The sequence below is a fragment of the Cervus canadensis genome, chromosome 1, assembly GCF_019320065.1.
Source record: "Cervus canadensis isolate Bull #8, Minnesota chromosome 1, ASM1932006v1, whole genome shotgun sequence".
Taxonomy (NCBI): domain Eukaryota; kingdom Metazoa; phylum Chordata; class Mammalia; order Artiodactyla; family Cervidae; genus Cervus; species Cervus canadensis.
Genome location: NC_057386.1, coordinates 15,641,888 through 15,659,307, shown reverse-complemented (window position 1 = coordinate 15,659,307; position 17,420 = coordinate 15,641,888). Strand labels below are relative to the sequence as shown.

General features: G+C 36.5%; 1 protein-coding gene across 6 annotated transcripts in view; it reads left to right on the top strand.

Annotated features, from left to right (window-relative positions):
- The window catches only part of TLK2 (tousled like kinase 2), a 122,429-nt gene that overhangs the window by 44,279 nt on the left and 60,730 nt on the right, over window positions 1-17,420 (top strand). For 3 of the 6 annotated variants that reach the window (XM_043465496.1, XM_043465514.1, XM_043465486.1), the window contains exons 5-7: window positions 947-990; window positions 1,710-1,805; window positions 12,345-12,512. In XM_043465496.1, coding sequence (XP_043321431.1) covers window positions 947-990; window positions 1,710-1,805; window positions 12,345-12,512 — 308 coding nt within the window. The remainder of the gene's footprint in view (window positions 1-946; window positions 991-1,709; window positions 1,806-12,344; window positions 12,513-17,420) is intronic. The other 3 variants (XM_043465531.1, XM_043465522.1, XM_043465504.1) reach the window with 2 other exon arrangements.

Here is a 17,420-nt window from a genome sequence, read left to right as displayed (position 1 = left end):
CTCACATGAATTAGTTTGTGTACAGGGATTCCTAACAATGGAGATTTGCATTCCTTAAGGGAATATCAGTCTGTTTATGATAGACTTGACATTTGATACACACTTGACAAAACAGTGTCAGTTCTGTGGGGATTTTCTAGTTTTCCCTGTTGTAAATTAATAGTCTTCTCACCATGGATTTGTCTTCAGACTAAGCATTTATTGTACAGAAAAGAGATTACATAGCAGTTTTAACTATGTCTTGCACCAGATCAGTGGTTTGTTAATAATAGGCAAGCAGAAATGGTTTCATTTACATGGCTGTCCTTTTACCTACCCTTCTTCCATGTCAGTTACTCGATTGAATAATTGGCGCCCAGTGGAATAAATCTGTAAGTATGATGGTCATAATGCCAGGTTTCTTTAAATAATTAAAGAAAGAATAAATGAAATGGAAGAGCTTCCAAGAAATGAAAGGCCCCCCTCTCCCCATTTTGTATCTTTCAATCTGCAAATCATTCTTTACTTTTGTGGGAGAAAATTTTCCTGAAGTAACGAGGTCACATAAAGTTACTTGTGAAATAGAATAAACCATTTAGTTCTGATGAATTTGTTTTGAATTTTTTTATCCTCCTAGTTGGGGGTGTAGTTTATATTTTAGTTTTATTTTGATTCACAGTTGTGGCGTAAGCTTTGTTAGTGTACTTGTAAAAGAAAGAGTAGTGAATCTTAAAGGAAAGCAAGTGTGAAAAGGTCTTTCTTTCACTGCTTATTTCAGTGTTTTATTTTGTGGTGGAAACTGTCTTCTGTTCTTAGAAAACAGGTATTTTGGCTCATTTGTTAAAAGTAAAGTTGACATTTGAATTGGTAACAGCATAGGCAGTCATTGAATACATAATATACTTTAGCAAATGATGGTTTACTTGTGTTACTGGAAAAACTATACTTACTTTGGTTTTATTTTCAGGGAAAGGCACTCCTAGGGGACATAAAATTAGTGATTACTTTGAGGTAAGTTAAATTTTTGGAAAAAGAAATCTATAGTGACTTAAAAAAAAAAAGAACCTAAATCCTTTCATTCATTTAAAGCTTTAGAAAGGAATGTGTTGCCTTTACCGTGCTCTCCTCCCCTTCCTCCCCACCTGCATCAACCTGATGTTGCCCCATCTCTATAAGGAAACAGCTGCTGACTTCCTAAATTTAAATTTGTTCATGATGTGTCTTGTCTGTGATGATATAAAAATTCACAAATGAGGTGATTGTTCTCTTGGCCAGACTAGGTTTTGTGTCTTACAAAGGTTGAAGTGGAATGACTTGGACTCTTCTTTTGTCCTCTACCTGTAGTCCAGTGGAACCTGTAGTAAGCTCACTGACCCATCCTTAGTCGTTACTGAAGGGGACACTAACATACACTGTATTCCTGCTTCATGTATTTTGAGACAAGAAGGGAAAACATTCTTCTCTTATGTCTTTTCAAAATCATGTGTACCTTCAGGTTTCTAGCCATGTTTTCCTTATATCGGTACATTTCTGCTGGAGCTTCTTGTTAAAATCTCATTGGAAAGATAGCAGAATTTGACTTATATGGCATTTTCTCTCTAGAATAAAATGTGTAGACTTAAAGGGACCGTGTATAATTAAGACCTGTTTGTGTATTAATCTTTTACTCTCCTTATCTGAAGCACAGTACTGTTGTGAATTATTCATATCCATTTTTCCCTGTTGGCCAGTTTGCTGGGGGAAGCGGGCCAGGAACCAGCCCTGGCAGAAGTGTTCCACCAGTTGCACGATCCTCACCGCAACATTCCTTATCCAATCCCTTACCGGTAAGCATTCACCTGGAGAAATGTGACACCTGTTGTAGGAGACCAAGAAGCCCAGGAACACTCAAGCGAAGTTTCTCTTCCATTAATTACCCAAGGGGGGTGAAGTCTTAAGGAGAAACGTTCATAGCATTACCTGTGAATCACTTAACTTAGATTCAAATCTGTATCAGTCAGTTTACATTTTATAAGAGCTGATCCTGTTCTCTCAGTATAAATCGATTACTTCTAGGCCTGCAGCTCATTGTTCTATCAAGAAAGGGGTTTCGCATCCAAACATTAGGTTTTTATCCTGGCCAGACTTACATATTCCTGTAGTTAATTCCTTTCAAAAAATTTTGGTCAGCTCCTGGTATTTGAATTAATTTTATGGCTTGCCCAGTGATGTAGAGAAGCTAATGCTGCACAGATTTGAGATAGGTTTGTTTTCTGCCTGTGAGTGAGATAAAACTCTATAAAAACATCACAGCCAAGTTAGTGGTTCTCAGGCCGGGGTAGTTTATCCCCTCAGCGGACATTTGGCAATGTTGAAGCAGTTTTTGGTCAGAATTAGAGGGTGGGTGGAATGATGCCATAGGCAGCTGCTGGGCAGAGGCCAGGGACGCTAGTGTACATCTGCCATGCACAGGACAGGCGCCCACGGCAAAGGCTGATCCAGTCCAGAATGATACTGGTGCCAAAGTTGAGAGTCCCTGAACCAGCTCATGTAGGATTTTGTGTTAGTTCACTCAAGTGCCTTTGGCTGATTTGTTGATACCATATGAGAACCCTGTACATAAGAGTGTATTATGTTCCTTGATGCCTCGGGTATTGCTGTGGGATCTTAGGGAAAAGGGAGACCAGGAGTTTTCATCCTAGGTCTCTGTTTCAGAAACTTGCTTTTCTCTGCCTCAGCAGACTTGATTAATATTGCTTTTTTTCTTAAGTGATTTAGTCTCTATATTGTTAAACTATTTAAAAATGTCCTTCTTTCCCTCTCTGTCTCATGAATACATGCGTTTATTAGGGTGATTATAATTAGTAAAGCACTTAGGAAAATGTATTCAACTTGAAATTTTTTCTATTACTTTGTCATCATTGCCATATTTAAAAATATTATAAATGTTCAATGTATAAATCTGTTTGGTTAGGTTGAGGTTTGTTAGCTAACTTTTGAGGAGACCTGGATCTGTATTTTTATTGTTTTAAACCAGTTACAAGTTTTAAAATGTTAAATGGGATTGCAGAATTACCTATTTGGGACAAATATGATTTGTAGAATTTTGTTGTCTTACTACTCTTTTCTTCCTGAAAAAGATTTTTTTTCATTTGGTTTTCAGTAATGTGACCACCCATCTATCATGTGTCCATGTAAGTCAGGTCTTAAATGAAGACAAGAGAGAGGTACTCAAGTGATCCACAGATAGTCCTGCCACCTCTGTGAATGGTGGCTGGGCCTCATTATCATGCAAATCTAAGTATGTCTTGGGTGTTAAAATAGAAACCAACCTTAGTTTCCTTTTTCCATTGCATTTTATCTTCCTATCTTAGATTCTGTGCTTTGCTGTTATAATCACTGATTTGTGTATACTCTTCAATTCCCTTTCCCCACTCTCTCCATCATACTTGCCTGAAAAAAACTCAGCCCTGATTAAATCTAATTTTCCATCTTTTCCTTGCCTGTATCTAAGCAGTTCAGCCTGGTTAGAGGAAAGTACATATACCTATGCTGACTGATCTCACTTTAAGTTTGTGACCCCCAACCTCATGAGCCTCTGAGTTGCTGCCAGTCCTATTATATTTCCATAGTTAATTCACTCTCCTAGATGAATATTTCATATTTTCGTCATTTCCTGCAATTCCTTCCAGCAGCAATTCCTTCCCCTCTACTCTCTCAACTGATGACTTTACTTTTTTATTTTACTAGGAAAATAGAAGCAATCAAAAGAGAGCTTTCCCATGTGCCTCTGCCAGATCTACCAGGTTACTTGTGTCCTTATCCATATCTGCCTTTTAGGATGCATGAACTGGCCAGCCATTTACTTGGGCATTGATTTCCCTGCAAATTACATATGCACCTCTCCTTGACATTTCTGCTTATATAACTAAATGAGCAGCTTAAAAAAACAGCTGTAGGACTTCCCTGGTGGTCCAATGGTTGGGAATCTGCCTGCCAGTGCAGGGAACACGGGTTCGATTCCTGGTCTGGGAAGATTCCACGTGCCACAGAGCAACTAAGGTCGTGCGCCACACCTACTGAGCCCGTGCATCCTAGAGCCGGTGCTCTGCAACAAGAGAAGCCACCTCAGTGAGCAGCCTGCACATAGCAATGAAGACCCAGGGCAGCCAAAAATAAATAGATGAATAAATAATTTTTAAAAAATCCACAGAGGAACTCTTGCTCACTAGCACAACAACAAATTGCTCTCTTTGCAGTCTACCCTGTCCCTGTAGATAACAGTTTACTGTGTCCAGTTTTTCAGATCATAACTTCATGCCCCATATCTAATCCATCAAAATCTTATTTTCTTTTAAAAAAATTCCCGAATCCACTCTCTTTTCTATTCATTTGGTTCTCTGCATCAGTCTCCAAAGTCATCTCCTTGTTTCTGCCTGTGTCTCACCTATTTTCAATATAGTAAGTAGCCAGAATGATTCTGTGAAAAATTTAAGTCAGATCCTGTTCAGAACTGGCCAGGGGCTTGTCCAGACTGTAGGCTTACATGGTCTAGAAGCTCCTACATAATCTTTGCTGCCCACGTCCACCTGGCTCCGTCTGCTCCCCTTCTCCCTCATGCCACTCAAGCCACACTGGCCTCCTGGAAGTTCTGTGAACACTCTGAAGCACTCTTTACTTCAGCGCCTTTGTACCTGCTATTTCCTCTTCCAAGAATAGCATGATGACCAAGTCCTTCATCAGACTGTTGCTCAAAAATGACCTTGTCAAGAGAGGTCTCTCCTGGCCAACTTCTTTGAATAACAGTCCCTCTCACCTTGTAACTCTGTCCCTAACCCTGCTTTAATTCTTAGCTATTACTATCTGGCATATGTATTTAAAATTTGATATATATATTTAAATTTTTGTTGATTCATATTTATACATATAGAAGAGTATACATGTACATCTACAGCTTAATGAATTTTCACCAACTATACTAGCACAAGAAACAAAATACCTTCTGGAAGGTCCCTTATGTTCCCTTTCAGTTATTAGCCCCCTCCCTGCCACTGGGGATAGCTACTGTCCTGACTTCTAGTAGTAGCATAGATGAGTTTTTTTTTTTTTCCTTCTTTTTATACAGTGTATAAAAGGAATCATACAGTATATAATATACTCTGGTGTCTAGTTTATTTCATTCAGCATTACTTTGGTGAAAGTCATCCATGTTGTGTGTTGTACATCATTCACTGTCATCATTCTGTGGCATAATTTTAATATTTTTACTTAATTTACATATCTTAATTTTTAACTATACAGTTAGTTTGTTGCCCATCATCTTCCACCAGAATGTTAATCCCAAGAGAAGTGTACCTTTGTTTTATTTACTACTGTTTCCATCTCTTACACTGTTCGTTACATAAAGGTGTAATCATTTTAACTATTTCCCTCACTCCTTGACATAGAAGAGAGATCTTGTTCAGTTTTTAGTCTCTAACACCCGAAACAGTGTTGGGTACACAGTGGGAACTCACAACTATTTGTTGAAAGAGAAGAATAGAAAAACAGATAAAGAATTATTTTAGCTTTTTCCCTCCTAAGTGATTCTTCTATATTTTTTGTGAAATACAAAAAGGACACAAACCCTGAGCCTTTGAGTTCAGGAGTTGGTAAACTGCAGCCTACAACTGGCGGGCCGAGAATGATTTTTGGATTTTTTGAGTTGTAGAGACAAAGAAGAATATGTCACAGAGTTATGTTGCCTGGAAAGTCTAAAATACTTCTGTCTGGTCCTTCACAAAAAATGTTTCAGGGCAGTCATTATGAAGTTAACTCCATTAATCATTACTTAGGTCAGAAAGTAAAATATTTCTAGCACCCTGGAAACCTTCCCTGATCATAACTCCCTCCCAATACTCTAGAAACAACCACTGTTCTAATTTTTGTGATTATCCTTTGCTTTTCTTTATAGTGTCATTATGACAGTTTTGTTAATCATAGCATTTAATCACCGTGTTTAAATCTTCTGTATTCTGACTTTTGGCTGTTTGTTCTGTCAATTACTAAGAGAGGTATATTCATGACTGTCGTGATTGTGGGTGTACTTGGTTTCTTCCTGTATTTATATTTTTGCTTTATGTGTTACTAAGTGATTCTATTTCTCCTGATAATTTTTGCTGTTAGCAGTTTATCTGATACTAGTATATTCAAACCACCGCATAGTGTAAATATGTCTGTTTTTATATTGTCAGCTTTTCATTATTATGTTTTCAGTATATCTGACAAATACATAGTTGAGATTTTTTTCTTTATTCAGTCTGAAATCTTTTTTAAGGGAATTACCTAGTGGTCCAGTGGTTAGGAGTTAGCACTTTCACTGCTGGGGCCTAGGTTCAGTCCCTGGTTGGGGAATTAAGATCCTGCAAGCTGTGTGGCATGGTCAAAAAAAAAAATCTTTTTTAAACTTCAGTGTTTATTCTGTTTGCACTAATAAACGTCATTATATAGGTTTTAAGTCTTCCGGCTTAATGGTATCTGTTGTTGCCTATTTCTTGCCTGTTCTGTGTTACTGTTTCCTTCAACTCTTGTTTTCATTTGGATTAAAAAATGATTTCATACTTTTCTCCTCCACTAATAAGTAGGTCCTGTGTGGTGTTTCTCTGAGAAGTTACCACAGGTATCTTTAATATGCCAAAGTTTGATGTTAACAGTAGCCTAGTTACATGATAACTTTGATTCCATTTCTGTGCTGCTGCCTTGGTGGTGGTGGTTTAAGGTTATATTTTGCCTTTAAATATATATATATATCTCTAAATGAACACTGACAGCATAATAATGTTCTATTATGCTGTCAGTGTTCATTTAGATTTATCCATGTACTTACTTACCTCTTTCTTTGTACTTCTTCCCTTTTTACATGTTACACCTTCCACTTTAGGGAAGAAGTGGAAGTGGAAGAGTGAACTACTTCTGCCTTCCGTAGTCCTTTAGTACAGTATCTATCTGCTGGGGGTTAACTCTCTAGGTTTTTGTTTGCTAAAATAACTTTATTTTGCCCTTATTCTTGAAAGATATTTATGCTGTGTATATATCTAGATTGTTTTTTGTTTTCTTTCCCCCCACACAGTTAAGTATATCGTTACCATTTTTTTGGTTCTCTTTGTTACAATTGAGAAAATAATTTTCATTTACTGGTTATTTCTTTTGAAGAAACTGCTCTGCTTCCCCTACCCACACCTACCCTCTCCCCCAACCCCCAGGCTGCTTTTACGTTGTGGTGTTCAGTTCTACTGGGAAATATCCTTCTGTTTCTCTTCCGTGTAATTTGTTGGGCTTCTGGTATTTGTGGATTGCTGTCTTGTGCCATTTCTGAATAGTTATTTGCCCTTGTCTCTATCTCAGTCCTGTTCTCTTTTTTGTTCTCCTATAAAATTTCAGTGAACCATATGTTAGACTGTCTCACTTTATCACCATGCCCCTTCATTTCTTTTTTCTGTTTTCTTTTGGTCTCTGTATGCTCCTTCTGGATAGTTTCTTGCCTTTCAGTTCTCAAATTCTCTGTTTCGGTGTATCTAATTTGCTGCATTGGATCCTTAATTTTTGTTATTTTATGTTCCCTGCAGATATAGTCAAACTGTCTTTTATTTTATTTCTTTAATCTAGTAGACATAGTTGTTTAATAATCTGTTAATTTTTGTATTTGAAGTTTTAAAAAATCTGTTTCTGCTATATCTTATTTTTCCTAGTTGTTGCTCAGGCCTTTATTTCTTTTATGCTTTGGTTTTTTTTGTCTGTGTGCTGTTCATTGTACTTGAAAAATTATTTGTGAAATTTCTTTGAGGTCTAAGATGAAGATATGTTTCTCCAGGAAGAATTTTTATTTGCTTCTCTCAAGTGTCTAGAGATTCTACCAGTCCCTACAAACTACTGAATTCATGGCTTGCTTGCTTTGTTTGATTTGCTAGTTTGTTTCTTTCAACCAGCCAAGCAATATTGATTTGGATTGTATTAATATTTCTCAGGGGAGCCTGCACCCCCTGCATGGCCAAGGCAACTGTTGCAGCTCCCTGAGGGCAGAGAACTATTTCTTCTGGCTTACATTTTCCCTGAGGTTTTATTTAACCCTTTGAAAGTACAGCTTAAAGTGGGAAGGGTTTCATATTTAGCGTCCTATGCTGGATGGGCTTTGGCCTATGATTATCCACTTGGCAACATGGTGCCCAGGGATTGGAAAATCAAGATCTTAGGGTGTTCGTAGGGCAAATGTGACTTTGATGCTTCTTTTACTACCTCTTTTGTATTCCTCATTTCCGTTAGGTTTTGCCGTGACAAATCCCTACTATTTGGCAACTTTTCAATACTTTTAATATCTTCTAAAAAAAAATTTTGTCCTGTCTTTATAGTTGTTTTCTAAGGGAATGTTGGTACAAACATCCCAATCTGCTATATTTCCAGAGATATTGAAAGGTCTTTTAAGCCCTTGGCAAATAATTATTGAATGTATGACAGAATGATTTGTTTTAGTATTGTTGCTTCAATAATACAGTGTGCCAGGTAGTGAGGTTACTGTTGTGAAGTACTACAGGTATTCCGGAGCCTGCATTTAAATTTATTGGGTGGGGTAGGAGTGTTGTTTTTAAGGAGGTGTGGCTTCTACTCATAGATTTTTTTTAAAAACCTATAAGTTCTTTTTTCCAGATCACTTTGATTAGTCTGTTTTACTTGTATTTTCTAAAGTGAAAATGTTAGTTTTCCCTGATAAAGGGATACATGCTGATTATGAAAGTCCAATAATTCAGAAGTGGTAAAATATAAAGTCCTTTCCACAAGAGCTATTATTAAAGAGTTTAGTGGCCGTATACGTATACATGTATGTTCATATAGCAGGTTCCCTCATTTCCATTGTATAAATTTATTTAGACAATAGACTTAAATATCTTGTATTCTCTAAGTTATGCTGTAATGAATATCCTTGTGTATATATCTGTGCTTATGCATTTGTTTACTTTGGATAAATTTCCAAAGCTTAGTTTCCAAGTCAAAGAATATGCACAGTTTAAAATGTCATCACATGAATGGGTAAAGATGTGGTGTGTGTACACACATATACACACACACACTGGAATATTACTCAGCCATTAAAAAGAATGAAACAGTGCCATTTGCAGCAACATGAATGGACCTAGAGATTATCATACTAAATGAAGCAAGCCAGACAGAGAAAGACAAATATCATATGATATCACTTATATTGGAATCTTAAAAAATGATATAAATAAACTTATTTATAAAATAGAAATAGACCCACAGACAGAAAACAAACTTACGGTTGTAAAGGGGAAAGAGTGGATGTATAAATTAGGAATTTGGAATTAACATGTTAATATACACACTGCTACATATAAAATAATAACCAACAGGGACTTACTGTATAGAACAGGAAACTGTATTCATATTTTTTTCATTTATTTTTATTAGTTGGAGGCTAATTACTTTACAATATTTAGTGGTTTTTGCCATACATTGACATGAATCAGCCATGGATTTACATGTGTTCCCCATCCTGACCCCTCCTCCCACCTCCTTCCCCATCCCATCCCTCTGGGTCATCCCAGTGCACCAGCCCTGAGCACTCTTCTCATGCATCCAACCTGGACTGGTGATCTGTTTCACCCTTGATAATATACATGTTTCAATGCTATTCTCTCAGATCATCCCACCCTCGCCTTGTCCCTTAGAGTCCAAAAGTCTGTTCTATACATCTGTGTCTCTTTTTCTGTCTTGCATATAGGGTTATTGTTGCCATCTTTCTAAATTCCATATATATGCGTTAGTATACTGTATTGGTGTTTATCTTTCTGGCTTACTTCACTCTGTATAATGGGCTCCAGTTTCATCCATCTGTATTCATATTTTATAATAACTTATAAGGGAAAAGAATCTGAGAAAGAAAATATGTGTTCAGTTACATATATATAACTGAGTCACTTTTCTGTATACCTGAAACTAACATAGCATTATAAATCAACTATGCATCAATTTAAAATAAAATTAAATAAAATGAAATATCATCACATAATTGCTAGCAGGTCATCAGCAGTTTGAGAGTCCCAATTTCTTCCTATCCTTCTAAACTGAATTTTACATTATAGTCTTCGCCAGTGAGAAAAATAGCTTGTTTTTAAGTTGCATTTCTTCATCAGTGATATTAAATATCTTTTCATATGTTTAGTGGCCTTTTGGATTTCTCTTTTAATGCTTATTCAGTTTATTATAAATAAATAAATATTTATTTATTCGAGCATTTGCTTTGTCTTACTGATGGGTAGGAGTACATTACTTATTAAGATTGTTAGCTCATTGTCACTTATAGAGTAAATATTTTCTACCTCTTCATAATTTGTTTTTTAATTTATGTCCACTTTCACCATTCAGAAATCAAAAAATTAGAAGTGATCAAGTTTATCAATGTTTTTCTCTTCACGACTTATTACTAATTTTGTCTTACTCTTAGATGTTCCTATATGGTTTGTGTTTTTAATGTCATGTTTAAAAAGCCCTTCACCACTGGAAAGTCATAATAGCATTTGTTTATATTTTCTTATAATTTTTATGTATACTATAAGGAAGTAATGTACTTTTCCTTTTTTCTAATATCTATGTACATATCCTATCATCTTTGTAATAAAATTCCCACTAATTAGAAATGCAGTATAATCACAAATTATACATCCATTTTATATGGGTATTTTTCTGATTTTTCTGTGCGACCGATGAGTCTGCTTGTTCTTTTACCAGTATTATGCTTATTTGGTTAATGTTGCTTTGTTGTTGTTTAGTCGCTAAGTCATGTCCGACTCTTTGCAACCCCATTGGATTGGAGCCCACTGGTCTCTCCTGTGTCCATGGGGTTTCCCAAGCAAGAATATTGGACTGGGTTGTCATTTCCTTCTCCAGGGGATCATCCCAAACCAGGGTTGTCTCCTGAACTGGCAGGTGGGTTCTTAAAACACTCTTGAGCCACCAGAGAGGCCAGTGTTGCTTTGTAGTAAGTTTTAATAGCCAGTCAGGTTTCCCTGGTACCCTTTATCAAAAATTACATGGCTAATTTTGATTGTTTTTCCAAGTGGACCTCAGAACTAAAATGTGAAAATCCGTAGAAACAGTCTCCCCAGAGCACAGAGGGGAATCGCTATACTACCACAACACCCCTTCTTGCAAAAATAGAAACAAAAATACGCAAAAAGCCCTAAGCACTGGCTTTTAGAGAAATTTGACATATATAAAATTTGAACTCAGGAGCATAGTATTTTGACATTTAATGTAGGTTGTCTTTTATATTTGTCAGTGAACTATAGTTTTTGTTTTATGTGTAATCCGCATATTGTTTCCTTCTAAGTATTTTACAGATAATTTTGAATCTGCTTTTTCTCCTGATGCTACTTGTTCTGATTATAATCAGTTGTTGATATGTGGGGAAGTTGTTGACTTTTGTGTATTTATTTTATACTTGGCCATCTTACTGAACTCTTATTTGTTGTTTTTCAGTTGATTTGTTTGGTTTCCTTTGTGAATAGTTATATCATCCAAAATTGACACTTTCTAATGTTTGATATTTTCCAGTGTTTATACCTCATATTGTTGTCCTTATCACTTTGGCTAAAAATTCTATGATAATGTTGAATGACTGTGATTTTCATGTGTTATCTCCTGTCTAGCTCCTAATTTTAATGAAGGTGTTTCAAGTATAGCACCATTAATTATAGTTATGTTTATTTCTGAAAAAATACTCTGTTGAATTATAAATGGATACTTACAGTTTTTTTTTTTGAAGTATTGCCCAACAATGTGCAGATTATTTTGCATCTAAAGGAAAGAATCTTGATTCTCTGCCCTCCCCCGCCAACATTAATGTAGTGAATTACATTAGTAGATAGGATAATGAACTATCTTTATATTTCTGGAATAAGCCATACATAATTGTGGTATATTACTCTTTTGTTTGTATTTATTTTGTATTTTGCATATAGGTATAATATGGTAATAGAATAGAATAGAGAGTGAAGTAAGTAGGGGCCAAATGCCTTAATCTTTATTAACTTAGAGGTTAGAAATAGCATTTCCTTGTAGAATTGAGGGTATAATGAAGTTGTTTGTTGAACTCTACAAAGTAACCTGCAAATTCAGAGTTCTGTAAATATAGAACCATTAAAATGTACTAACTCAGGTTTATAGATAGGTCATAATCCAGTGATAACGTGACTGTACTCTCCGTATTTGTTTTCAGAGGGTTTTTTATTTTTAAGCCCTTCTTGTATCTGCTGTGTTTAATCTGTTGCATGTTTTGGCAGTATCAGATGTTTTCTTTGTCATGTAATTTGCGTGTTTCCTTTCGTGTTTTCCAGCGGCGAGTAGAACAGCCTCTCTATGGTTTAGATGGCAGCGCTGCAAAGGAGGTGTCGGAGGAGCAGTCTGCCCTGCCAACGCTCATGTCAGTGATGCTGGCGAAGCCTCGGCTCGACACGGAGCAGCTGGCGCAGAGGGGAGCTGGCCTCTGCTTCACCTTTGTCTCAGTGAGTACTGAGGCTGCGTTTATGCACATCCTTGTTTTCCTGGGGCTCCAAGGTGGAGTCTGAGTAAGGACTTTGGTAGAGAGATGATGATCTCTAACTCTGTGTTACCTCTAAAGATGTGTGCTTGTGCTCAGCCCCGCTTGGCTCAAGGCGCTGAGAGAGACTGCTTTCACAAAGTCTGAGGGTCCTGTGGGATGGAAAACACAAGCTAGGTTGACAAAGAACAGAAAATACAGATTAAATTCCATTACAATTAAAAATAAAATCTCCAGACTCCAACCATCACTTATTTGAAGTAATAGTCAAGTTAATAAAATATTAGTGTGGGGACAGGCATGCTTACTAGTCATTTTCCCCTCTATGGTATCTGGACAGCCTACATGCTTGCTTTCTTCATTTCTTCAGAGTATTAGCACAGTTACTTTTCCAAGACTGTTTGGCTACCTGTTTGTTCCTTTCAGCTTACTTCTTTCTTCCTTGAAGGACAGGAATTTGAAAAAAAAAAAAGAACAGGAATTTGATTATTATAAATGTTTGACCCCATTTTTTATTTGCCAAATTATAATGCAGTTTGACTTAAAAGTTGTTGCTTTTCTTGGTTTCTTTACCCTGCCAAGTACCTGTTTGTTTTCAGTGATGCAATAAAGCAACAGAAAGTCCCATCGCCCTATCCCTCCATTTTTAGGGGCCTCCTTCAGAGCTAACATTACCATTGATCAACGTTTCTTTCTCTCTTACTGGTTCATTTTCTCCAGTAATCTGTTTCCTCCTTACTTGCTCCATGGTTTCTGAGCAAATAAATCTCTATAATCTCTGGGATTAACCCACGTGTGATTGTATTAAAAAAGGCCATGAAATGGTGGGTGTCTTAAGGAAGGGAGATAAAAATAATAAAATAATTAGATCGGGATCATTGTATATTATTTGAATCCCTTCTGCCCTTCCTTCCTTTTCTCATTCTTTCCTTCCTCAGCTTAAAACAGTGCCCATGTATCACCTCACAGTTCTTTAAGTTTGGGGGTAATTTGTTGCTGAGCAATAGAGAACTAATACACGTGGCTTTATCTTTAATGCCTCCTTTTTTCCTCATATTCTACGTCTAATCTATCAGAAAACATACTTATATCTAGAATCTGACCATATCTCACCATCTCCACTGCCACCATGATGGCCCAGCATCTCTCTGCTTTGGAATGCTTTCTTATAGAGGGGTAACATGGTAATCACATCTGAAGAAGGAACATGGAAACAGTATAAAAACCAAAGGCCTAGAAGCTTTGGTATAGTTCTATTTCTCTTTGCTTCTCTGCAGTTCCAACTGGGATGTAAACTTAGTGAGATAAAAAAGGAGAAAAGCAAAAAAGTTAGCATTAATATATAACAAATGTTGGTTAATAGAGACAAGCAGTTTCCTTTAAAAAAAATAAAAGGCAAAGGCTATGAACAGGCAGTTTTAACAGGGGAAAAAAGGACAAATGTCTGACAATGTGAGAAATTAGTTAACTTCAGCCATAGAGAAATGCAAAATAAAATAACTTATCAAATTGACAAGGACTAGTAAATTTGGTGATTCTTGGTACAGGTAGTCGTTTAGATACACATATAGTGCTATGTGTATGTATAGATTGGTACAGTCATTTGGACAGGTTGGTAGTGTATCTCAGTGTTAAGGTTACATATCCTTGGGTCCAGAAATTCCATTCCCATGAACTACACAAAGATGTTTATTGTATTGTTTATAAATTGCAAAAATATGGAAGCAGTGTCCCTCTACAGTGTTTCAGAGGAACTTCTAACAAGAATACCTGTTATCTCCACGTTGCTAAGTCTGACAATCAGTTCTCAGAACTTACTCAATATAATTCATTAGCTGCAGTTGATCAGTCCCTTCTTGAAGTACATGGTCTTTTCTTTGCTTCTGCCTTTTTGATTCTTCTTCATTTCCTGGATCTCCAAATATTGGAGTGCCCCAGGGCTCAGTCTCCAGTCCTCTTGTATACCATCTTTCAGTGAGGAGAATCTCGTTTAGTTTCTTACTTTCAGTCATCACCTATACTCAGAAGACTTCCAAATTTACATCTCCAGCCCAGAGCCCTTCCCTCAATACCAGACCTATGTAGTCAGTTGTCTGTGTCTAATAGGCATATCAAATTTAACATGACCGAAGCTGAATTCTTTACTTTGTTCCCCCATTCCAAACCCCATTTCTTCTACATCTCAGTAATTTTCAGCTCTCGGCTTATAATTGTTCAAAAATCCTGGAGTCACTCTAGTCTTATCTCTTTATTTTATATCCTAATTCTGAATCCATCAGCAAGTCTACTGATTTTACCTTCAAAATATGTTCAGAATCCTGCCACTTCCCCTGCCCTTAGATGACCACTCAAATCTCATCTCCCACTGAGATCCTGGTGGCAGCCTCCTAACTGAACTGTTAGTTTCTGCCTTTGTTCTCAGCAGATCAGAGTGATCCCATTGGAACTTAAGTCCAAGCATGCCACTCCCCTGCTCACAAGTGTTTATAATGGCACATAATGCCTTGCGTGGCCTGTTTCCCACCACTTTGACATCTGTTACTACTGTCTCCCTCCCTCACCAAGTTCCATCCTCATTGGCTGCCCTTTCTTCTTCAAATACTACCTGGTGTCTCTCACCTCAGGGCCTTTACCTTAACATTCTTCCTCTAGATATCACCTTGCCTTGTCCCCTTGGTTCTCTCTAGTCTTGTCTTAAATCGACAGCCTATTAGAAAGACTGTAGTGTATAAGGTAGCACTCCTTCCTGCTCCCCCCAAACATCATATAGCTGCTGTGCCCTAATTTTTCTTCTTTGCCTTATCATCATCTTCTTTGCCTTACCTGCTATAATTTACTTCTTTGTCTCACTCCCCACCCCCTTCCTAAGTCCCCTCCACTGAAATGTAACCTACATCGGGTCAAGGACTTCACTTTGTTCACTTCTGCACTGCCAATGCTGGAACCAGATCTGCTCTCATATACACACAGTTTAATTATATGTTGTATGAATTAATGAAGGCATTTTTTGTATAAGGACTAGTTAAATGAAATATAGTATGTATATATGATGGGATGCTGTACAGTTGACCAATGAAGTGAGATAGACTTTTATGTAGTTTGTAGACTTTTTTTGGCCATGGGATCCCTTGCATTTCCATCTGAATTTTAGGGCCAGCTTTTCAGTTTCTGTAAACCAGACCAGATGGAATTTATAGCAACTGTGCTGACTCTGCAGATTAATTTGGGAGAGTATTGCCCTCATTAAAAAAAAGTGAGGTATATATGCTAGCAATAAAAGACCTATAGATCAATGCTGATAAGTAAAAATAGGTGGCAGAATATTATGAGTCTGATCCTTTGAATGTTTGATCCCATGGACATCCATGGCATTCTCTAGGCCAGAATACTGGAGTGGATAGCCTTTCCCTTCTCCAGGGGTTCTTCCCAACCTAGGGATTGAATCCAGGTCTCCCGCATTGCAGGCATATTCTTTACCAGCTGAGCCACAAGGGAAGCCCGTTTAAAATCATATTGCTACATAATTTTATGTATTTCAACATAGGAAATTTGATTTTTAACGTTATAAACATATACTTTTCTAAATTGTAAAAGTAGTATATGTGCATGACCTACAAATAATTGAAGTGATAGAGAAGAGTAAAATTCTTTCCTTTGTATTCATGAGATAACCACTGTTAAAGAGTTTGTTTTAGATTTTGTACTGAATACCATTTTAACTTCAAATTATCTTTTATGCAATCAACATTCCCCACTGTGAGAGATGTTTAACATACTCAGCTTCCTTTTTCATCTTTCCTCCTTTTAGTTATTGTTATATTGTTTGTGATATTTAGTTTGTTATTTTAACTATAATTGATTTGTTTCTGCTTTATAAATTATTCTAAAAATTGAAAACATTTAAGGAGCATTTACAATATTATGGTTGTTTCATTATTGTGCACTGTAAAACCGAGTGATTTTATTGGATTCACTGAGAAGAAAACAGTCCTAGTCACTGAATTAGTTTTGATTGAATGAGACAGTTATAGTTGTCAAGGTCTAAAAGATTTTTTTAATATATATATGAGGTCTGTTATTTCCTCAAAAGCTACATCTTTTAATAAACATAAGATGTTCTTAAATGCTTTAATTTTAAAAAATGTAGTTTGCAGATTTTTTTTGGCTGTGGGATCCCTTGTATTTCCGTATGAATTTTAGGATCAGCTTTTCAGTTTCTGTAAACAGACCAGATGAAATTTATAGCAGTTGTGTTGACTCTGCAGACTAATTTGGGGGAGTATTAACTTCATAAAAATATTGTTTTCCAGTCCATGAATATGAGATATCTTTCCATTTATTTAGGTATCTTTAATTTCTTTTTATTAGTAATAAAATTTGGAATTTTTGGTGTGTAGATTTTGCCCTTGTTTTGTTCAAATTATTTCTAAGAGTTTATTCTTTTTCATGTTATTGCAAATGTTTTCAGAGATGGCCTTTTTTGGTATTGACAAAGTTCCCTTCTATTCTGAGTTCATTGAGTTCATCATGAAAGGGTATTCGATGCTTTCTCTACATCTGTTGAGATGAGCGTATGGTATCTTTTTGTTCTTGAGGTCTATCCACTATTTGTCTTGTCCTTGTCATGTCATAGCCTTTTTTAGTCTTAAAAACCTTTTACCTCAGAGAAGCTTTATTTTACTGTTCTTAGATTTTTCTTTCCTTCTGCTCTTTTCCTCCTAAAAGCCTGTTAGATAGTTTTGAAGCCTCTTCCTGTTCATGTTTCTTAACTTTTCTTTCATGCTACTTGACTTTGTTTCTTCCTCTGGGAGATTTTCTTGACATTGTCTTTCAGATTTTCTGTGTTCAGCTCTGTGCATTTTGTTACTTAGCT